Genomic DNA, 24,298 nt, shown 5'->3' with positions numbered 1-24,298 from the left:
TTCCAGGATGGCAACTTCACCTGTTCCAGGGCCTGACCACCCTTTCAGTGAAAAAATTTTTCCTAATATGCAATCTAAACCTCCCCTAGTACAGCTGGAGGCCTTTCCTCTTGTCCTGTCATTCGTTACTTGAGAGAAGAGATTGCCCCACGACCTGGCTACACCCTCCTTTCAGTTAGTTGTAGAGAGCGATAAGGTCTCCCCTGAGCCTCCTTTTCTCCAGGCGAAACACCCCCAGCTCCCTCAGCTACTCCTTGTAAGATTTGTGCTCCAGACTGTGTGTGCTAAAGATACTCTTCACATCTCCGTGTTCAAGTGACAATGACGAACGTAGTCAAAGAACATACTACACAGCAGTATCCTTCTCACAGCTTTCTGTAAAAACATGGTGGGAAAATAGAAGATTGCAGTGACAAGGGCCTTTTAGTCCCTACTTTATCAGATTGACAATCTCTCCCCTTGGATCATTTTAGTTATCTTTCTCAATTCATTCTTTAAATTTGTTGTGTCCTTGCAGACCAGAACTGCACGCTGCACTCAAGATAGGAGTACACTGAGATCTCCCACAGAGAAGTGAACTGCCTTCTGTCTTGCTCTCAGTACTATTCCTCATGATGCCTTACATCTCTGTTGTTTACTGGGGTTTTTTTGGTTGCTACTGCAGTTTGAGTCAAAGATTTCAGAGACCTGACAACAGTGACTTCAAGTTTTCATGAATTTACACTTCCAGGTTTGACAGGTAATTCTATGCTTTGCCTTACACTGATCTACTTCTCAAAGCCTATCTTTTTACCCATTCACTTTCATGAGGCCTTGTGGAGTTTTTTCCACTGGCACAGCATTTTATTACCTGGAAGAGTTTAACATCATGCAAGTATCATTCTGAGTGCACCCCTTTTTCCAGGTCCATTGATGAAGATCGAAGATTGATGCATAAAACAACATCAGTAAACCCAAACATTTCTGGAAGAGAGAATTGTTGGAAAGTAACCATTAAACTGTATTCTCTGTTTCCATCCTTCAACCAGATTTCCAACTCAGTATAGGACATTAACTCTGATTCCATGGTAACTTTGACAGCTTTTAGTGAAAGACCTACATCAATGCTCTTCGAAAATAGAGGTATGTTCCCTGGTTTGTCCTTGTCCACACACTTTCTGACTCACAAACCTGCTTGAAGTCTCTGACTGTGTCACTGTCTCCCTTCACAGAAACTATGCTGGCACTTTCCCAAGACATTATTACTGTGTCTCCTTCCTCATTACAGCAACCCTGAGGCATTTGCATGTATATTTTGCCCTCAATTTTTTTCATTCATGGACTCGAACCAAAGAGATACGCAAAGATATATAAACTTTTAGGATACTTCAAAACAGAATAGTTATAAAAAAATTAGTTTTATAAAAACAAGAGCTCTAAGATATACCTTACAGGACTGAAGATGAAGAAAGCTGACAGGTGAGAAGAGACATATAGACTTTCATACCACTGCAGCATCTCACTGTGGGAAGAAAAAAAGTTGGAATCTGCCTCCTAGAATGACTTGGTGCTGCAGACCTGAGCAATCCCTATGGATTCATTAGGGTGAAATATTAAAATTGCTTAATGAAATCTTATAGTCCCAGGGGACTTCCCAGGGAAGGAATAGATTGGAGGGAGCAAAATCTTTTTTCTTTTGGTTCATTTGTTGGTTTAATTTTTCCCCCAGGAGAAGAAAATATTTTAGCTTAACAATATTCTAGAAGTCTGTCCTGGATAGCAAGATCAGTCATTTCATAGGATGGTGAACTAACACATGGAAGAAGGGAGGGACTATAGAGCAGAAACCAAGAACACCTGGTTTTAATAGCAATAAGTTGGGAATTTTTTATTAACTTCCCTACCTATACACATATGACTGAAGAGTATGCTTTTGACTAAATCCCTTCATACAGTCATCACCAGGGTCAGATGAAGGGACACCACAAATAACAAAGAATTTGAATGGAAGCCAGTTGATGGGTTTTTATATGAATGCAAAGTACAAGTTAAATTTCTAACATTACATGCGTTACCCAAAATCACTTAAATTAATATTAAAGTGCCCTTTGTTTCCTTCTGTGTATGGTTTGGACAAAATCAAGGCAGAACAGAAGAGTAAAAATTGAAAAGTTTAAGAAATACAAGGTGCATTTTATCCCTTTTTTCACCACACTTATCTAAATTCCCTTTCTTAATTTAGCATGCTTGTGAAAATGATACTTTTGTTTCCAGCATAGATATAATGACCTTTCGCTTCTGTTTGTCTCTCTTATAACTGTGACCCTTGGACAACTGCATCAAAAATATTTTACTAGAAAAACAAGATTAAATATTTGTCATTTATGTACTGAGCTCTTCACACTGAAAGGTGTTTTTGCCATGTAAGAGGGAGACCTTCAACTTGCAGGTATAGTGATTTGTCTTAGAGAAAGAAAAATTAGTTCATTTTTTAGTGTTGTTCTTCTACTAAATAGCTGATACTACTATGAACATGACTTAGCTTTGAAACTAATTTTAGTATCTCCTATGTCTCTTAAGTAATTTGCAAGGAAGTCACATGGAAACAGTGACTTTAGATGACTGGAATTTTTAGACTCTTACTGTCTCTGTGTGTGCTGTTTCCAACATTGTCTCCTTGTAAACAAAAATCAAACAGCTGAATAAGACAGCGATGCTCAGAAGCGACTAGCTTTAATATACGTGCGCTAAAATATCTGAATTTTAAAAGTACCACTTTAATCTTCGTGCTAACAAGTCTGATTCTACCAGAAATACCCATCTGCACCTGTCTTGTAGCTGTTTTCTAATAAGAAGACAAGAGTCATTAAATACTATATGGTATTTCACAAAATCAGGCAAACCAATCAAACAAACCAAAACAAAATAATAAAGCTAGAGAGCATATGAGGATGTGATGTTACTCCTCAGGGTGAGAACTGCAGAGAGCCTTTCACTCCACCTACTCATCTGCTTTTTCCATTAAATAGTTAATAGCTACAGTGGGACACTATCAAGATTAAATGAGCTACTAAAGTAAGACTTTTTATCAAAACGAGAAGTATTACCCCCTCCCAAAACATGTAATCTTGAGTCAGCTGTAGATGTATCTTTATCTCTGACCTCTTCCTAAAGAGGTCAGTGCCTTTTTGGAGACATGCATGGGAAGAGAGCAATAAAATGTTCCATGGTACAGTACAGAGCAAAAACATGATTTAGATTTTTAATGTACTAAACAGAATCTCTCTTAACTGCAGATGGTGCTTTATTTTGCTACCAACCACTGCATCCTTTACACTTTAAGTAAACAAATCTAACAATCTTGCTGTCTGACAGGAGTAAGCTGGAGAGCATTAATATACAAACCTTTACAGCCTCTAATACAGGATTGTTGTCAGGGTTTTGTAGGGCATTTTTTCTTGTTAGTTTTTGTCAGGTTGTGGGTTTTTTTTCATTCTGGTATGACTTAACAGCTATTTTGTTGCTAAATGTCATCGAATCTTCTTGCTGACCATTGTCTTATTTGCACAGTGCATTCCTACAGCTCAACACTAATACAACTGATGGTAGCCAGTGTCTAAAAAGTCACAGTAGTCAGGGTAAAAAAATTTGTTCTTCCCTTCTTGCCTTGAAGACAAGTATGACAGTAGCGGATTAGTATTTTGGGAGTCTGTACCAGCAGTCTTTCTTTCCCTGGTGATTAGCTCAGTTTGTCAATGAATTGTATTAGTTTCTCCTCTGAGTTACCTTTATTTGATTTAAATGATCTCCATCCCTAATTGAGATGTAGGACAGGAGGTGGGAGAGACTACATAACTTAAATATTTTTAAGCAATGCTGGTAGTTTGACAAAATGGGAAAAAAATTAAGAAATTATTCTACTGTAAGTTGTATCTGAAAAGTGAGCATTTCAGTTGTTCACAACCCATAAGCTCAGCTTTGTCATGGGCCAGCAGTTGTTACCTTTTCTAAAGCACTCTGTCTTAAAGGTTAAATGTCACCATTCTTTTAGTTCTGTTTTGCTATAATGTAACTCACAGAACAGGTGCTTTACTGTCAAAAAAAACCCCAAAAACTAAGTATCATGATGATTTCAGCTAAAAACCATCAAATGAAAGGTTTCAAGAACCTCCAAAATAAACTAATTAGTGTTTCTTTTATTTTTTTCCGTGTTATTTTTGTCTCCAAAAGGATTCATGCAGTACTGGAAGGGAATCAAATAATAATATTTAAATGGCAAATTAGTTATATCATAGTCAAAAGAAATCAAATCTATCCATGTCTTAAACATCACTTACTAAAATCTGTTGCTATAATTACTAAAATGCTCCTATATCACATAACCAGCAGGCTACTAGGATTTTTAAATTTTTTTTGGTAAAAAGATATAACTTTATCAAAACTGTAATTCATAAGTTAATTCTCAAGTTGAAATTTGAAAATAAAAACCTCCACATTATCTGTGGCAATTAATAAATAAAAAACTTACTGAGTTTTTACCTCTGAAACTTTGATATGACCAATATTCCTCTTTGCCATGTAAAAGTTTCAGAAAAACAATTTGGCAAGCAACATTCCTAGTTTATTGAGTAAACCAGTTCTCTTAAAGTTCTCCAGAATTTCTCTCTAGATATAGTTTGGTTTAAATTCAAAGAATTATGCAACGATATTTCTTAAGTCATCTTGAAGTCTCACTTTTTCAAACATAATTTAGTAGAGTGACAAGACAAATTACCACCCAAGGTCATTACCCTTTAGAGAGAGGCGTGATTAAATCTAAGTCTGTAACTAGTCCTCTTGAACTCCAATACATGCTTTATTAAAGTGTTATTAGAAGAAGAGTTTTATGAGAAGGAGTCCACTGTTATGTCAAGTCTGATAACAAGATTCAGGCACAAGATCTAAATGGTTGAGTTATCATTCCACATTAGCCCTTAAATATTAAAGCCAATTTCAAGTAGTTCCCACTGGATATTTATTTTTTCCCCTTGTTATTACAGATGGAGTCTCCTCATTTCTATATTAAATTTTGCCTAATCTTTTCTATTAAAAGGCAGAACACAGGCACTTATTGTTTCGCTAACAAACATTTGATTTTTGAGTTAATATTTTTCATGACAGCTACCTTCTTTATGCTGAGTTATTTTGGAAAGTTTCATCTAAAATGTTTCCATATGCATATTTAAGGAAAACCTTTCCATATAGAAAAGAATAGCATGATGCTTTTATTAAAAATACCCAGTGCTTCTGAGAAATCCGAAGAATAGTCCTCTTCCTGCTGCCATAACAGCTGCCATTCTCTGAAGAGAATGTATGTATTCTCAGTAGTTTTCCCTGAGGAAATGGATGCCATTGTGCTGCTGTGTTCCAGACTTTGCAGGAGAAGATAAAGGCAGCACATCAGTCTTTTGCCGGAAAAAAGAAAGTGATAAAAACCAGAAGGAAGAAAACACCCTGAACCAAATGGAAAGGGAGGGAAGGGGGAAAAGAACAGCATAAGTAGCAGGAAGTGATACAGGGCTATGGAATGTAAAGGAATAAGGGGAACCAGACAAGAAGCGAGATCATATTGGAAAGGAACGGTAGAGGTGAGGAAGAGACTGGCAGTCACAGTGGGTAGAAACAAACCCACTGTGAGTACAATAACAATTGCAAGGAGGCGCTGGGTAGAGTAACATGGTAGCACAGGTCACGTTAGTAAACCACAAAGGAATCAGTGGACAGCTGCCATCGTTCCTTTTTTATTGAGGAAATCAAATGCAAAAGCTACTGTGAGAAAATGCTCCATTTGCAAGTTCACTCAAGTTACATAATGTCAAACTTACTTCTTTTCATAGAACATTATTCACTTCCTTTACACGTACAAATTATGATGCAATCTGTAAGGTTCAAATCAACTTAAACTTACAAGACACTTGGAAAACTGAATCAAAATCTGACTATTTAAGGTGGAAATTTTTCCTTTGACTCTTCTCTTAGATCAGTTAAAGCCAACATTTCATGAACTAATGCGAAGGTGATGGCATAAATGTCAAGGAACACAAGAAGACATAATTTTTCATGATTTGTTAGCCATGCAGTAACACTACTAAACTCTTCTATTTTACTTCTATTCAAAGGTTCTACCAAAATAATAGATGCACATTACAGGAAGCATGATTTGGGTGAGATATAGTAGAGGTACACAGTAGAATTCTGAGTACCATTATAAACATATAAAAAAATGAAGTTAAAAAATTCAGACTCCTCTGCAAGCAAAGAAAACCCACAATCTGTTAAGGCTTCTTTGTAAATATTTTCACTGTTAGGATGTTTGACCCTTTGGACAATACTTTGACATACCCTATCTGCTTCTCCTACTGATGTTCCCAATGGAACTTCTTTTACTATCTGGTACAGCTGGAGGATTCTGGGGGAACTATTTGTAGCCTTGTCTCAAATAAGCACAATATCTTCCCATATGGGATCTGTAGCAGCTGTAATAGCATCACCAGGGAAAGTATATTTTATTAGGCTCAACGAGGTTGAAAAAATGACATTAGGGTACTGTCACTTCTAACATGTGGCTTATTTAGTTAGGTGCACAAGTACTGGGAGAATTCCTCAAATGAAATACATCTGAGACAATTACTAGATACAACATGAAGCACTTGAGAGCTCTGATCTCCAGATACTACCTTCAAAAGGTCCATGTGCAGTATACTTATTCTCTCTAAATGGTGAAGTTGGGTATTTCGGGATTTAGCTTGTGTAGGGAAGCACACAATTAGTATCTCAGATGGAATATAGTTTTTTCTTTAGGATTAAATAACTGATAGTATTACAATTAGAAAAGAATTCTCTAAGAAGTCAAGAATCTTGGTTGCAAAATACTTTTAATATTAAAATTAAGGACTAGCCTCCTTATCTTTAGATAATCTCATGAAAAAGGGTAGAAGAATAAAGCAGTGTAGCACTTTGTATCTGCAAAATACTTGCATTATACTTACACCAACCTGCATTTATGTTCTTTTGCATATCTTGTGTTACTTACATTTTTCTTGGTAGCAAAGGTCAGCTCCTTATGATATTTCCTATTTTCCTCCCTGAAAGGACACCTTACAGCAGAAATGACCAGTTCCTTCTGAATTTTTTTTTACTTCAAAATGGCATTAAAATTGGTCTCTTTGACTGTGGATTCCACAACATGGTACAAAACACAGGTCCCAAACACACAGCAAGGCCATGTCTAAACACAGGATTGCTCTCATCTTCCAGGAGAATACACACGTCGTTTTTCCAGTCTGGAACAGGGTGACAAGGTTATGCCACTGTTATTCCTTAGAAACTGCACACAGGTTTCCCAGCTCTGGCTGCAATGTCTGCATAACTGGGACAGCGCTGCTAAGTGCAAATCAATATGGAAAAGTATCTGATTGTGGCATTCACACAATACACATCTCAGGAGCTTTTAAATTGGAAGATCACTAATCTTCACAAAGCATGGCAAATGGGGAGAACTGGGAGATTCACTTCAGGAGCTCACTTCTGATCTAAATTAAAATGCTACCTAGGATACATCCTTCCACACGTGCCTTCCAACAAACAAGGCCATCACCTGGCATAGGAAAGAATGTTTTGGTTCTAGGAGTAATGGGAAGGAATGCCTGACATGGATTTTAACAACCAGTTTTCTTTTTACCACTTACAGCAAATAATTTCGGAGACTTTATAAATTATATACTTTCAAACATTCATATTTCATTCAGGTGATGTGAAAGAATAAACCTTGCAGGTATTTAGAATGGGGACATCACTTACAGGAGCTGTTGTGTGCACTAATGAAAACTGGGCAATTACTGTTACAAGACTTTTGTAAGAACAATGTTTTTTAGGAAAAATGTGGCTTGCCTTGCAAAACACCACGAGTTGGAGAAAAAAAATGTGGTCACATAATGGAAAAAAATACACCCTATTTATGCAGCAGGGAAAAGTTGGAAGTCCACGTTTAGTACAACAAGCGTCTAGGAAACTTGGGCAGCTTTTACGCTGGGGACAATCCTCATCGGAACTTTATAATCTCGCTAAAATCGTTGTTATTTTCTCACGGAAACCAGAATGCCACTTAAAGCAAAACAGACGGTCCGATCCTCCCGGGATGCTGAGGGAACAGCCCCCCAGGCATCACAATCCGGGCCAGCCCGCGCTCCCTCCCTCAGGGCACTTCCCGCCGGGCCGGGGGCGGGGCGTGGGGAGGAATGTCCCGCCCCCCGCGGCGCCGCGCGCGGGGTGAAGGGGCAGCGGGAGGCGGCGCCATTTTGGGAGCGGGGGTTGGCGGCGCTGCCCCTCCCGCGGCCGGGCACGGGCGGGAGCCGCTGCCTGGAGGTTGGTTCCTCGCCCGCGTATGGCTGTGGCGGCTGCTGCTCAGCGGGGCCGGGAAGCCGCTTCTCCCCCGACCTCCGTCGCCATCGACGTGTGGCCAAGGGGGACCGGGCTGGGAAAGGGGCGGCGTGGGGATGGCAGTGTCAGCGCGCACGGCCGGCGGCTGCTGAGGTTGCAGGACACAGGCGCCGGGATGAGGGAAGTGTTGGGGGACCGGGGTTGGGTACGCTTTACACTGTGGGGAGCGGGCAGCTGACACACCTGAGGGATGGGGCTGGCGGCTCTTGGCGGCCACGTCTTCTCGGTCACGCCGCTCCCAGCCCGGTGTGCGAGCAGCTCCTGCTTTCCGCGGCTCCAGGTGTGTCCTGGCGCCGTGTGAGGCCTACGCGCTTTGTCACCGCCGTACACACAGAGGGGTCACGCAAGCACAGCCTGTAGGTTCCCCCGTCTGTAGGTTCTGCCACATAAGCCTCCTTTTTCCACTGGGGAATGTGGCGTGCAGGTGGAGCTCAGGGCCTTGAGTTTGTTGCTTGAGCCTTCTGGATGTTTGGCAGGTCAGTTAAAGTGGTGATTGAGCGTGGCAAGTGGGAGCCTGGTGAATCGCCTGGCCGGCTCGGCCTCTATGCTTACTAGTTCTTTACAGAAATAATGCAGACCTGTGCCGGCCCCCTTGAGAGGCAAGACTGTCACAGAGACTGCATTTCCTAACTACGTGCTTGCTATGTCCTCCCCAAGAACGCAGGTGGATATATGCTTTTGTATGCAGCATCACTGTCCCGAAGGATAGTCAGGGAGTCTGTGAGAGATTAGCAAGAAAAGATATTCCTGTGTGGGACAGTCACAGAGCAGTATCCTCCATCACTGGAGATACTGTAGTGCAGCAAGTGTTCACATGTGTTGTTTTCGTTCCACATCAGAAAATAGGCTCTGCTTAAACACCATCCCAGAGGAGGACGAGGACATAGGAGCTAATAAAACAGCTGGTTTTTTCCCCCAGTCCTGTTTTTGAGTGGAGGCAGAGTAATATTTTTTTTATAGGTGGGGGATAGAGTCAGTTATTCACATAATATCATACTTGCTTTCTAATTTACAGAAAGGAGGAACTGAGAAGCCGGAAGTATGCATAAAACACATATATCTTGAGAGGAGAGACCATTGTGCCAACAGTGTTCCTTCCACCAATTCGGAGGAGGAGAGATAGTTTCTTCCATATCTGACAGTAGTGCTCTATTCCAGGTAGTAAAGTCAAATGCAGACAGTAAAATCTCCTTGGTTTAGACATTTGGAGAATGAGAATGGCAGGTTTCTCTCCCTTTGGATAGTAGGTGAGAAAATTCCTAGAGTAACATGTTTTCGTGTCAGTTTTGCAAGTGAACATCTTACTTAACACTTTCCTGTAATACTACAGATCTTTTTCAGATAAAGAAAAAAAATATTTTCATATCCAGGACAAAGAGCATGTGACATTTTGTTAATACTTACTCCCAGAAAGTTGAGCTGTTCACAGAAAGCAGTAGAATAAATTCTCTAATGGGAGAAACACATTCTGTCTTGTTTGATACCCCATTTGTTTGTGGGCCAGGATTTGCTGAATAAACTACTTGGCACTTGATTTATGATAAAATGATTATTGCTCTTTATTGCATACTGTCTAGACTTCTGGAATACGAAGCAAAATCCAAGAAATTCTGACCAATAATTAGATGGATAATAGCATGACTGCATGTCACAGGGGTCAGTGCCATCTTGCTTTGTTTGTGATTGCTAGTCTCTGAATCTTTCTGGAACTTACTGCCTTATTCTTAGAATGCAATCTGTTTATGACAAGGATTATTTTGTGTGCATGTTTATTTTTAGAAAGCACATAACCAAGTGGTCTTGGTCCCTAACAGAAGTCTTTAGTTCCAAAACAAGAAACGTAATAACAGATTGCAGATTTGATTTAAAGTTGTATTTGACTAGTTCTAAATCACAAATGCCATCCAGCATCTGTTCAGTTGGTGTTAAATGAATTAGTTGAGTTTGGTTCATGTCACAGAAAACAATCCTCGTGATTGAAGTATTTGCATTTTTGTTGGTCATAGTAGTAGTGATGTCAGGCATCAGTTTCTGCATTGGAAATTGGCCTATGTTTATCCTGTAAGAGATTTCTATCACTTGACAGAGTAATAGGTCAGTAGAGAACAGATATTGTTGATGTAATTAGTTTTTCAAGTGTTCACATTTTAAAATCATGATTTGTAAATTATTTAAGGTATATCATAAAATTCCAGCTGAACTGGTGCAGCACTATAGTAGTTTTTTACTAAAGATGAGCAGTAAATAATGTGGCAGTCTTGCTTAAACCATAGTTGTGGTAGGTGATGTCTGCTTTTCTCCTGGGTGAGTACATTTTAGTTGTGACCGTGGAGGGTCTGAGGGTCTGATGTCATAGGCTTGAATAAGTTCTGCTTTTTTATACTTTACCTTAAAAATATGCATGCTGATAATGTATTCACTGTTTTTTTCTAAGATGCTTCATGCTGAAAATAGAATAAGGCTCTCAGAGTGTCACGATGAAATAAAAACTGAACCATATTCTAAAAGGATGAAGTCAACAGAAGGGACTTACGAGAAACTCCCTGATGATGATAACCAAGGTATTCAGCAGGAGGTGGATGCTGAGAGTACATCAAGTGGTTGGATACCAGCGTGTGCCTCAGATAACCAAGGGCAACATGAAATGCAGAAGCAGGAGAAAATACTGACTGGTGTCTTGGGATCATTGAATGAAGTTCTCCTTGAAAATAATCCAGTGCTTAGTGAGCCAGTTGATTTAGAAACTCTGCAGAATGTAAATCCTCCATTTGCATCGATAAATGACACTAAAGTTGAAGAAGAGAAAGACCCTTTTATTACAAGTAATGCCGGTGAAGATAATAGTAAAAAAAGTAGTACATCATTATCAGTAAATAGAAATGCATCAGATGAAGATTTTTTTACAAGCACAGAATTTATAGGACCTATTTACAAGCCTGCCAAAAGTAACAAACAGGGTGAATCTGGCAGTTGCAATGAATGTAGAAGCAATGGGGGAGATGGGAGTGAATTACATGAAAACAGACCTAAAAGAAAGGAGGCTAAGAAGATGGAGGCTGTTTCTGCCACTGTACCAGAAATAGATGATGAACTGGACCAGTTCTATAAAGAAATTCATCAGCTGGAAAATGAACATTTAGATACTAATCCTCAGGGAAAAGAAAGTGAAATTTCTCAGGAACAACAGTCTCCATATAACTGTAGTCAAAGCTCACAAGAGGATTGTCAGCACATATTGTTGGACAGCCCACAGCCATTTTATGAGAATGGACAGCGTTTTCTTGGCGAACAGAACAGTCAGAAAACTAGTAATGAGCAGCAGTTTGTTGTGGAAACAGATGGCTGGAAAACTGAAAATACCTTTAATGGCCAAGTAGATGCTAAACATTGGAACTGCTCAGTGCCTGAATTCAGACCTGCTTGGCAGACTAGAGCATCTTTCGTAGTACCTCAGGGACCTCTTCTTCCTAGACTGAACCATCAGTCCCGTTTTCAGACACTTAATTCCCCACCACAAATTCCAAATGCTCTCCCTTTTCAGAATGGGGAACTTTGTTATGAAAATCGTCGTAGTTACTATAGAAATACTGATATCAACAATCACGGTCCACTGCTTGATCAAAATACCAGCTATGCTAGTCATATTGACATCCATACTACTCAGGTCTTCAGAAATGAAAATAATGACCAGAAGGGACTCCAAAATAATGGTTTCTGTGAAACCAGAGAAGAGTGTTGGAAGGATCCAAAAGCCGACAATACAGAAGGAATGTGCAGCTTTTCTTCCTTGCAGTTATCTGAAGAAAGATTTGGTTGTGCACAGAAATTTCTTCTAATCTTAAGAGGCTTACCTGGTTCAGGGAAATCTACGCTTTCTCGGTAAGTAAAGACTTAAAACTTGAAAAGTTTATTCAAAAAAAAATTTTTAAGAATTTAGAAATGTCTGTAAGCACTTAGCAAACTTTTTAGTTTGTAAATTAGGCTACTAAAATGGAGTAATTTAGTATATGCTGTCATTCATACTTGGTGAGTGCAAATGACAGTAAATATTAAAAGTATTTAGTTGGGGATTTTGTCTTTAGAGTTTTGATGACCAGGAGCTGCTTTGTGTTAAAATGTTGTGTATCCATTAAATTGCATAATCGTTTATTCTGAGGCTTTCAGGTGTACTAGTATGTGATGGTCCGCTTTTTTTTTTTAATTCTTAAATTCCTTCATTTAAAAAAAACTTCCGTTAAATCTAACAGCATCAGTTTGACTGAACCAGGAGTACAATTTTATTTCCACACAAAAATTTTTGTTAGAAGAATTTTGCTACTCTGAGGATACTTGTTTTCAGTGTGGTGATGAAACTAATCATAATCATTCCCTTTTTTTCATAGTATGGTCTGTCAACTGCTCTGTTTATTTGTGAACACACAAGAAAAATACTAATTTTTTCTTAAAAATATACTTCTTGATGTCTGGCAGGGTTAAAAGCAGATGCCATCTCCAACTTGGATTTTCACTTTGGGTTTTTTTGGCCTAATTTAAAAAGCGCAAAAGTTGACATAGCGCAGACACTACCTGTATTAATTTCTTGTATAAAAAAAAAAAAGGTTACTAAATCAGTACTTACTGATTGAGTTTCATCCAGAAACTACATCAGAAATGGGATGTCTTCTGTGGTTTTTTTCTGTTTTATGCTCAGAGTCTGAAATAGATACAGTGATCATGTTCTTACTTATTTTTTGTATAAAGGAGTAACATTCTGTTTGTGGGGTTTTTCCTGATATTTAGGAGACCGTGATCTCCGTATCATAGCTAGAAATCTCTTAACAGATATTTTCTTACATATTTGAGTAATTTTAACTATAATATTTTATAGTTAGTGGTTGCTATATTTTGCAAACCTGCATATGCCCGTGTGGTATTATTGCAGTAATTCCTTTATTATGTGAAAGCAACATAGAAAATTTAAAAAATAACACTGTGGAAAAAATGCTGCCTCATTCAATGCAGGAATTGGATAATACTTAATATAAAGATACTAGATTTTTTTTTTTCCATGTTTGATGTACTAACTTGTCTCAGAATCTTTCTCGAAATATATGACTCATGTTTTCTGGAAAATTCTAAGTATCTTGAGGTTTTTATGAACACATATTTGTGCTTTTTTCATCTCTCGCTAGTGAGATCAATTACTAATTTTATTTAACATATGGGAAAGTGAGTACTATGAAATCAAGGTCAAGAATAGTTACCAAATGTGAGTGCAGAATTTGAACTGTGTGGAACTTGTTTTTCAGTATATTCAATTACATGCAGTTTCATATGTTCAATGCTTGGCTGCAATTGCAAATTGCCATGAAATCATGTCTCAGGGTCTTAGATACCTTGGGGAAAAAAGTCCCAGAATTAATGGCTGCCTATGGGGAAAATACTTTTATTATTAGTTAAGTCTTATTCTTAATAAAGTTGAACATATTTTTCTGTGTAACATCATAAAATTTTTCTGTGTAGACTAGGACAATGTCATCTGAGGTCATATTAGTACCCACAGGTATCTTTGCAAATGTGTCATCTTTAGCACCTGCAGGCAAACCCCTATGCCTTTTGTGAGCAACATGACTGTTAAGGAGAAGCAGGAATTTGTCATCTATGTGGATCAGCACTAGAGGAGAATGAGGTGCATCTTGCAAGTGGATTTCCCAAGTATGAAATGACAGCAGGGCCAGTAGTTAGACCTTGGAATCTTGAATTTCTATTTGCATTTTGTCCAAAGTGTTTTGTGCAAAGTGAGTACAGACTCTTTTTGTCCTGCTCACAAACTTCAGCCGTATGCGTCCTGAATCTTCCACTGAAGTTTGTGTTCTGTTTTGACTCTTTCATTCCAAATAAGCAGTTGGAATCATAGGCATGTTTTTTGGAAGAAGCTAGTGGAGATCAACTAGTCCATCATTCTGCTTGGAGTGGGTCTGTCACCATCATTGGATCAGATCAGGTGTGTCTTTGTCAGGCCTGATCTTGAAAAACCCCCAGAGATTCTATGATCTTGGCAAACTTTTCTAGTGCAGTACAACTCTCCTACTAAGGAAGTTCTTCCTAGTCTCCAAACTGAAGTTCCCAAACCATAATTTGTATGTGTTCTGTGTTGTAACATGTGCTGTTCCATGGTAAAATCTGGCTCATCTTCATTGCAGCTTCCTTTCTGGTAAGGGATAAGTTTATTCACTGTAATAGGCTGATACCAGATAGGCTGATATCAGGCCTTTTGCTGTCTCCACTACCAGACTAAAGCCCAGCTGCTGTTAACCTCTCCTTGTAGGTTATATGCCCTTAGTTATCTTGGTAGCCATCTATTCAGCCCTTTGATGTGTTTCAGCATGTCTTTTGAACTGGGAAGCCTCATCCTGGACACAGTATTTCAGAACTGACCGCACAAGACCAGGTAGAGTGTGGGTGATGCCTTCTCAGATGATCTACTGGTCACATTTTCTTTACTAAAGCCCAGACTGGAGTTTGCTCCTCTTTTGACAAGAGACACCATTTGCTCATCTTCAGTTTGATGTTCACTGTAATCCTCAGATCCTTTTTACCAGGGCCACTCAACCACTTTCCCTCCTACGCTGATGCTTAGGTTTTTTTCATCAGTTGCAGAACTTTTCTCTTTTCCTTGTTGAGTGTAGTGATGTTTTGCTTAGCCCAGTTCTCAAGTTTCTCAGTGGCCTGACTAGAAGCCTTGCTGATCAGTATGTTGAGCATCCCTGCTAACTTGGAGTCATCTACAAGTTCTCTGCCTCATCATCCAGGTTAATGACGAAGATACTGAAAAAACTGGTCTTGCTAGCGTGCTCTTCTGTACTCTGTTTGTTACTGACTGGGAGATGATGTTGGAAACATTGATGATTTCCAAGTGTACTGCATTCATCACTCTGTCCTTATGGACAAAAGCATTGTTTCATCAGAGAGTGCATTCTAGACAGTAAAGAATAATTTGTCTGTTACAAAACCCACATGGACTCTTCCTGGTTAACTTAATTTCCTTAACATGTTTGGAAATAGATTCCAAGAGGATGCACTCCATTGTCTTTCCAGAACAGAGGTTGGCTGAGGTTGAGTAGCTGTTAGTTCCTTGGGTCTTTTTCTTTACTTGCCCTAAATATGAGTATAACTTCAGTGACTTCTGAGTCATCTGGCAGCTCCCCTCGTATCACTGATGTGTTTCCTGTGTTCACCTGACCTAGACAATCCTAGCCTTCTGAAGCTCTTTCATATTCTTATTTCTTGACTGCCTGTTTCCAGTTTTGTTTTCCTGTTCATATCCAACCATGGCTTTTGGTCTGTGCTTACTAGCTCCACATCTGCTTCTAAATTCTAAGCTGATTTCTCAGTTCCTTCTCCATCCCCTTTCTTCACAGATTCGTTTTGTCCCTGTTTCAGCTAGTGGTATTATTTCACCCTCAACTTCATTATAAGTGTCTTCCCTGTGCTTCACTCTTTGCCTTGTCCCTGTTTCCTAGCTTTGCTGCCAGTGCTGAGTTGCTTGTTCCAGTGTTTATACCACTATCTTTCCCATGTCCTTCTATTTTAGGTCAGTTTTGTTTCTTCTGTTTCTTCTTGTGTTGGGAGAAATGTGTTCTTGCAATGCAGTATTGGTCCTGAATCAGCTTCCTGCCGCTGCCAGATTGCTCTTTCTACCACTCCCAGGTTGGGTTTACTGCAGTGAGAATCTTTGCATTTTCTGTACAAAAATGAGTATTTTTCACTACTATTTTCTGTGCACATGGCATTTCAAAGTTGTGTACCTTGGGTGTATTTACAAAAAGTTTATGCAGGACAAATGCATATACTTTGTCACATCCCACTTTGTCAATCCAAACTTCTCAGAGAAAAGCTTGGAATAACAAAACATGATAAAAATGCTGTATTTCTTCCTTGGTTTTGTAAGTGATAGGCCATTTAGTTAGAGATTTTGAAAATAGTTTGGCCTGACAGATACCCAGCGGTGATACCTTTAGCCCAAGTAACAAAAGTCTGCTACTGTTAAAAGTAGATGATAATGGGCTCTTACAATGCTGGGAAAAGTTACAGGAAAAGGGACTTGTATTTTTAGAATATTTTGCTACTGGACTTGGCAGCAATTGCTATTTGCCATTCCTCCATAAATATCTAAGCATTCATTTGAAAAAAAGGAGTGTAATGAAGTAGAAAGAACAAATATCGGTGTAATTTAAGGAAGCAAGTTTTTAATCAAATCCATGAATGTATAAATACAGTTGTCTTTATCTGGGACCATTCTTCCTGACAGCAAAATCTTATGAATGGAAGAGTTAAAGTGTCACTATTTATAGCTGAATGTAGAAACAGTAGTGTGCTGTTGTTTCTAATTATATATTTCTATAAAGTGTTACAAGCAATGCTGTTAAAGTAGCAGTTACATAGTTTCAAAATCTTTAGTAGTACTACTTTTTTTTCCTCACCATGATAGGTTAACTATTTTAAATAGGTGAATTATTAGATTTTGTTATAAAATCATCTATCAAAGTAGGCTAACCAGGATACAGATTTGGGGACCATTTTAGTTTTGAAGAAAAATTAAAGCAAGATTTGTGTGTGTGCATGCACACACACGTGCACTGGAAAAACGTGTATTGGTTTACTGACCAGTTAAAATAGCTTTTTGGTTTCAGCATGGGTTTTGTATGTCAGGCTAATAGCTTCTATCAGATCAGATAGCATGTCTGGAAAAAGTAGGTGAGCTGCTCTAATTCTAATAGCTGCTTTAATTTCAGTGCCCTACTCTGTTCAAAAGTGGGTGTTCAGTTGCAGGGAAGGTTTAGGGTAAAAAAGCTGGATTACAGGAGTTGGATGATATGCTGTTCGTTTCAGGCATGTGCACATATTGATGCTGACTAATCTGTAATTTGACTCTCTCGTTAGAAATACATTTATCTTACTTTTTTTCTTTCTCCATTTCTCAAAAGTGGAATATCATCTCTTTGTAGGTTTAAATAGTAATGATGCTTTCTTTGTATAGATATTCTTTTTGTTCTTTCGATTTGCTAGTTCATGAGCCTGGGATGAATTGTACTTCCAAATACATGTTAGAAGTACGTGAGTTACTCTGTATGATGTCAACAAGTAGGTTTGTGTTTTGAATTTTACAAGTTTAAACACTATGAATTCTGAAAGAGGTAACTGTCAGGCTTTTAAAGTGTTTTGTTTTATGATTTAATTTCACAATTTAGAAGCAGGTTACAACCGTTACTGTAATAATTGAAATTTCAGTTCATAAACGTATTACTTTGTGATAGCTTGTGTGTTGTGTATAGTGTAAGAGTTCTATTACTCTGGCCTCTTTGGTAGTCACTTTGCCTTGTCAAATTCCCTGGTTTTAGGGTTATTGCAAACATAATTTACTATATTAAATCTGTTATATCAGTTATACAGGTTCATTAATAATTGTGGTGTATTCTGAACTTCAAGGAATACTAACAAAATATTTCGAGAATAAACTTTGTTGATGGGTTTGCAAGATTTCTTGAACTCTTGGTCATTGTATTTCTTTATTGCTACTAATGGTGTTTGGAACATCTGACAAAAGAATTCGAGTAGGTGAGTTATTCTCCAGAACACAGAGCAAACAGAGTCAGTTCTTAGAAATAAAAATGAAAATTAATGTTCCATTACTGTTAATTCATCAGTTCATATATGCTCCTGTAGAAACTGAATGGTCAGGCCCATAGGAGCTGTAGGGATGTGTTTATCTCCTCAGCTAGTAGAAGAATCCCAGATGTTGTTTGCTATCTTTTTTATTTATTAAGGCAGATGGTTCTGTAAGATGTGTGTATATACATTCAGCACACAAAAAGTGAGTGTGGAAGATGGATCCAGTTTTTCTAGCATGATTAATTGGTAAATGTAGCATACTGTAAATAAGGAAATCAGGCTACATGTGAAATCATGGCATGTCACTTAATGAATACAAATTCCTGTTAAATATTTTATACTATAGAGGAATAGATACAGAAATTGCTGCCGTACGTGGTGTATGATTTACTGGTGCCATTTATTCCACTTGGAACAAAAATAGGTGATGAATCCTTCTGTGCTCTTCTAAACCAGTGTCATACACATCCTATTAAAAGATCTGGGTTCGAACAAAAATAATTATTGATCGCTGTTCAAAAAAGTGGCTGTACTTCTGGTGTATCATGCTTTTTCTCAAATAGGGTTGCTATTTGTGCTGAAGTAACCTTAATACTATGGAAAAGGGAGAAATGACATTGCGCCATTAGTAGTTTGTTCTGGTCCTCTGAATTTTGTTGTACATATCTCTGTATCTTAAAAGCAAAAATAACCAACAGCATATTTGCAGGACAATAAACATATAGAGATGTAAGCTAATATTTAATACAGCATCCCAGTCATTATATTGTGATTCATAACAGATCTATTGTTGGTGACAGGTGGCAAAACATAGCAAATTCCTTGTGTCAGACTTACACTTAAGTAGCTCTTTCTGCACAGATATGTAGGAAAGCATGGTAACTTAGAACTGACATATATTTGTTCCCCTAAGACATTTGGGATCTGGCCAGTTCTTTTTTGTTCCTGCCACCTCAGCAGTAGTGCAATCCCACATACTGCTAGTGCAGTTTGGTTTTAGTAGCCTGTGTGTACATTGCCTATTTCTGAGCTTGAGTAGTTGCCTAAATTTCCATAGGACAGTGATATCTGAGTGTTGCAGTGGGCTGTAAATGCTCTGTGACACTAACTGGCTGTTTTCTACTTTCAGATTGAAATAGTCAAGGAGGTTTTTAAATCACACTTTTTCTGTAGATCAGACTTTAAGAGAACTGTACTGTTGTCCTAGTTATATAAAGTTTTCCTTTAAACACCAATTTCCAAGGACTTTCTGAAATTCAGTTTACATTTGGCAGAACGGGGATTGCTCATTTGACAGGTTCTGATGTTATTGATCAAGCAGCAGTTAATTACTCCCTGGAACTTTGCTATAATCGTTTTTTCCTGACTCGCAGGTATTTGCTGGCGTGCCTGGGCAGCGTTTAGGATGAACTTTAGTTAAATCCAAAAGTCAGCTTTATGATGCTTTTAGAAGGTTTGACTGTGGCATTTGATGACACTGCAAATGCAGAATTCTTGAAAAGCTTTATGGATTCCTACGTCACCCATTGCAATAGCTTCTGTAATTAATAAATATCAGTAATGAAAATTTTACAATACAGAGTAAAAATAAGCATGAACAGTGGATATTGCAACTGTGTCCCCCTGAATTTCTTTTTTTTTTTACCCTCATTGACCGTGTTACCCCACCGTGTCTTTTATTGTTTGATAAAGTATGCTTAAATTTGTCCTGAAATCTTTAATGTTAGCTGTGCAAGAAGCAGAATGTACTGTAATTTACCCAACCCACAAATGAAGTAAACTTCTAGCCAGTGAAATATCTATGATACTTGGAAATGTCAGGCCTAAAGACTGAGTAAATGTGAAATTTGCATTGCAGTCTTTTTTATTTTTATTTTTATCTTTATGAATTCCAGTTTGAATCATTTGATCCTTTTGTTTACAAATTTGTTTTGGTTTGTCTGTTCCCTTCCCCCCCCAAATTCTTTTGCAAGACTATCGGATTTTGGTGAAATTGGTCTCTGTGTTCACAAGTCACCATGGAATGGCATTGCCTTAAGGAAAACAATCTAAAACACTAATCAAGTCATTTTTCTCCTGATTTGAAATAACTAATGCAGGGATAGTAAGACGCATGGCTTTCCTATCACCCTGTTAACTCTATGAGTGATAGGGAAAAGAATATAATTCCCTGATAGGAGTTTTTCATATCTCCATTTCTGTCTTAAATTTCTTGTCATCTATTAGACTGAAACTGCAGTTCTACCAGAGGAGGTAACCCATGCAGCAGCTTACTGCTGCTCAGGCAAGGGACATCTCCATTGGTAGTTATTAATTTCTGGTGTATCACCTTTTGGGGCCTTTTCTTAAATAGTCTCAACTGCTAAAGCTTCAGAAAAGTAACCTGGGGTTGTGGGGGGGGTGCCAGCAGGGGAAAGTATTGCTTTCTTCTGGCTGGTGAATTCCAGCAGATTATAGTTCCAGTGAGTGCCAGAGTTGATGAGAAAACAGGAACGAATAAGACTATGTTGTCAGGATTAGACAAGAAGACTCGGAACTGGAATGGGATATAGGATCTTGAAGGAATATGGACACTCTTCTGTAATCCTGACTTTCATTAGTAGGATGATCTTGAAAGTTTATTTTTATCTTTTATGTTTTCCTGAAAACAGGGAAATAGCTGTAAACATTAATAGTTTTATTTTTCTGTTCTTGTTCTGCCCACATCCTATGTGCAAGCAGCATGGACAAGGGTCAGAAGAGGACATATTGAGAGTTTAAGGTCTTGAAAAAAGTTTAAAACATCCAGTTCGTTTTTCAGCTGCATCTGGAGGCTTCATGTTCAGATTGGTTTCTAGACATGAGAACTGAGATGGAAAATGTTAGTAAATATCTTCAGTTATTATGAGGTACTTAGAACTTATTGCAGTAAAGCCATAAATTAGATAGATTTAATTAGAACATCTCTTGGGGGTGGAGAAGAAACAACAACTACAGAAATAGTAGAGAAGGGGAAAATATATTTCTTTAATTTGGATTAGAATTATTGGTAATGCATGAGTGTACTTTTAGAAATCTGTTTGAAGTTTGCAAGAGGTTCAGAAGTGGGACACAGTTAAATCTATTTTAGCTATATTCTTTTTATGTGTCTTTTTTAATCTATCTGAAAATTTAAAGTTTATTTGTTTTTGTGTTTTCCTTTGTTTAACAGCATTCTGCTTGGTCAGAGTTGTGATGGCATTGTATTCAGCACCGATGATTACTTCCGTCAGCAGGATGGATACACATATAATGCTGCTCAGCTTGGTGATGCCCATGACTGGAACCAGAAGAGAGGTTTGAATGCATAAGTGGAATCCTATTAAACTATGTTATATTGAGAAAATAGAAATGAAGCATAACATGCATGTGTCTTAAGAGTCTGTGTGAAAAGGAGTATATGTATTTTAGCATAGCCTATATAGAGCTATGCATTTAAAGTATTCTTTATTCTTTAATTCATGTATATATATACCTCAAATTTTGAACTTCTACAAGGTTCAGAGATAAAAATAGAAAAACTTGTTTCTTTGGGCTATGCCCTACTGATTTGTTCCACCTGATAGTATTATCTTGATAGCAGAATTCAAACTTTTTAATGCTGGCAACAGCAGATGTCATGATGTAATACCAGCAACTGTGAAGAAAACTAACTCTATCAAAGCCAAAAAGAGCATAGCAGAGGATTTTGGTTTTTTCCATTATCTTTACTGATCTGAGTTTCGTCCAAAATTTATGGAAGTTTTTCTGAGGAAGACTTTATTTCACTTGTGTAGATTAACAGTTAACAGCTTGGATAAGTCATCTTTCTTAATACATGGCAGTGTCCAAAGGTTGAGTTTTATTGGTAAAGAAGTAGATACCTGACATAAGAAGGATTGCAGACAGATTCTTGCTCCTTCTGTAGCAGTTTTCTAAGAATCTCATTGTCTGTTTGATCTTCTCCAAGGAGTATACAAACTAAACAAGTTCATGCAGATTGCTCTCTGTGCTGCAGCGTCTCAAGCAGAAGCTTCTTTCCTGTCTAGAGGAGTTTTTTTGCATCAAAAGATACAGAGGGACAAGGAAAAAAAAGTATTCTCCCCTTTTCTCCCCTTCTTACCTTAATGCAAAATTTATGATATACATTGGGGAACATTTCTGTATGAACAGAATTTTTGAGATCAGTTGTTAGAATATGAATTGCAAGAGCCCTTTTGAGATCTGAGTGCAGCAATAACGAATACTTTGAATGAAGTTCCCGGTAGTGGCCAAAGGAGCAGAGGAGCTGGTAAGGTACCAGTATGTGGATGAGAGGTCTCAAAGCTTTCCAGTTACAAGACCACCGAACAATTCTCACTTAATAATGGCTTACGGCTGCTTCTGGCTGGATCTAAAGATCTCTCTAGTTCTGTACCACTTAGTTACACAGTGATTTTGGTAACTTACAGTATATGATGTAGTTACTCAGTGATTTTGATAACAGGAACAAGAGTAGCTGTGTCATGTTTTATAGAACACTGCAAAACATTTGCAGTACTTTTGGGTTGAAGATAGACTCAATTCTTACCTCCTGCTTTGACTAGATAGAGCTCTCTGGCTGGAAGTACTTCAGAAACTCTTGGTTTCATTTGTGTGTGGATCCTTGGAATACATGAAATGTGAACTTCAGAGGAAATTGTGGTCGTGGTAGTTGGGATTCTTATCTAATGAGTAGGTCTAGATTGAAGTTTCATATAGATAAAATCAGCTGCATAAATTATTTCTGTGTTGCTTCTATTAATATTACAACATATTTAGCAGATTACAAATTACATTTGTAATCCTCATGTCAGAATTATGGAGAAGACAAAAATATATTTTCTTCACAAATGAGAAAATTATTATGGTAAAATTATCCTCCCCCCATTTTTGGGATGGAGTGAATCTTTAATATAGTAGTATGAGAAAAAATAGTTACAGGTGAGACCCATTAGGGGGAAAAATAATTTCTTTTAGATGAACAGAGTTTCAAACTCTCAAATTTTTACAAGACAGTGAAATACATATTTTGATACTAAAACACATGCATTTAATATGATCATTGTAAAGTCAAGTGCACAAATACTAGGAAATACTGGAATTAATTTACCACTGCAACTTTAATTCCAAAATTAGTGTCAGTCAGGGTTTTAGGCCCTGTAAGTTCACTTTTGTGGCTTTGTGAAGTTTCTCGTATTTCAGTTCATCCTGCCACTTCTATTGAAATTTCAGCTACCTTTGATATGTTTTTATCATTGTTGCCTTGACAGATCCCTCTGGATGGCATCCTGTCCTTCAGGTTCTTGTTTCTACTTGTCATTCCTGTCTGTATCTTTTATCCCTTCCCTTAGAACAGTGCATGTCAGAGTAGATTAGTGGAAAAAAAATCTGGAATAGTTTAGATTTAGTGGCTTTTTAATTTGCACTATTTTTCATTGCAGCAAAGCAAGCAATGGAGCAGGGAAGATCTCCAGTTATAATAGACAACACTAATACTCAAGCCTGGGAAATGAAGCCGTATGTGGAAGTGGTAAGTTTTGTTGCGTGATTATGTCATTCATTACAGTTTTCCAAACTTAGCTTCACATGTGATAAGTTGATGTGTTTTGTCCAGAAACATTTTCCTTGCTCAGGTTTCTAAAGAGAGAGACTGTTGTTGCTAACAATTACTAATTGGTATGGCAGTGGTTTAGATCAGTTTGAGGACTGACTTGATCTAATTTACTTAGCCTGGAACAAAAGACGGGTTGGGGGTGAGTGAAACTCAGCATGCTACCACTGCAGAGTTAGCTACATCTGTTCACTGTACTTGTCTATTAATTTTTTCTTATGTTTTATGTAATAAAGATATACATATCACACATATTTCTTCACTTGCTGCAGGCTCTAGAAAAAGGTTACAGAGTGGAATTCCATGAACCAGATACTTGGTGGAAGTTTGATCCTGAAGAATTAGAAAAGTAAGGTTTCTCTTACAGAAATCATGATACTTTACATATAGAGATAGGCAGATAAATATGCATGCATGCATAAGTATATATACAGTAAGTTATATTTTATTCAATATATTATTAAGTACTTTACTAGTAGTTTGAAATGTATTTTATTTAAATAGGCGTTTTGAAGCATACCTTTAAATGGAAGTTTTATGGATAAACAAGCAGACAAATAA

General features: G+C 37.8%; 1 protein-coding gene across 13 annotated transcripts in view; it reads left to right on the top strand.

Annotated features, from left to right (window-relative positions):
- The first annotated feature begins 8,261 nt into the window (after nucleotides 1-8,261).
- The window catches only part of LOC135409653 (NEDD4-binding protein 2-like 2), a 46,108-nt gene continuing 30,071 nt past the window's right edge, over nucleotides 8,262-24,298 (top strand). For 2 of the 13 annotated variants that reach the window (XM_064645505.1, XM_064645506.1), the window contains exons 1-5: nucleotides 8,608-9,615; nucleotides 10,892-12,336; nucleotides 21,299-21,423; nucleotides 23,568-23,656; nucleotides 24,010-24,086. In XM_064645505.1, the coding sequence (XP_064501575.1) occupies nucleotides 10,892-12,336; nucleotides 21,299-21,423; nucleotides 23,568-23,656; nucleotides 24,010-24,086 (1,736 nt within the window). In that variant the 5' untranslated portion in view covers nucleotides 8,608-9,615. Of the gene's footprint in view, nucleotides 8,383-8,606; nucleotides 9,616-10,891; nucleotides 12,337-21,298; nucleotides 21,424-23,564; nucleotides 23,657-24,009; nucleotides 24,087-24,298 lie in introns of those variants that run through there. The other 11 variants (XM_064645508.1, XM_064645501.1, XM_064645500.1 and 8 more) reach the window with 11 other exon arrangements.

Source organism: Pseudopipra pipra, chromosome 2 (assembly GCF_036250125.1).
Source record: "Pseudopipra pipra isolate bDixPip1 chromosome 2, bDixPip1.hap1, whole genome shotgun sequence".
NCBI classification, from domain to species: Eukaryota; Metazoa; Chordata; class Aves; order Passeriformes; family Pipridae; genus Pseudopipra; species Pseudopipra pipra.
Note: the sequence above shows the minus strand (reverse complement) of the source record. Positions and strands in the feature narration are given on the sequence as shown.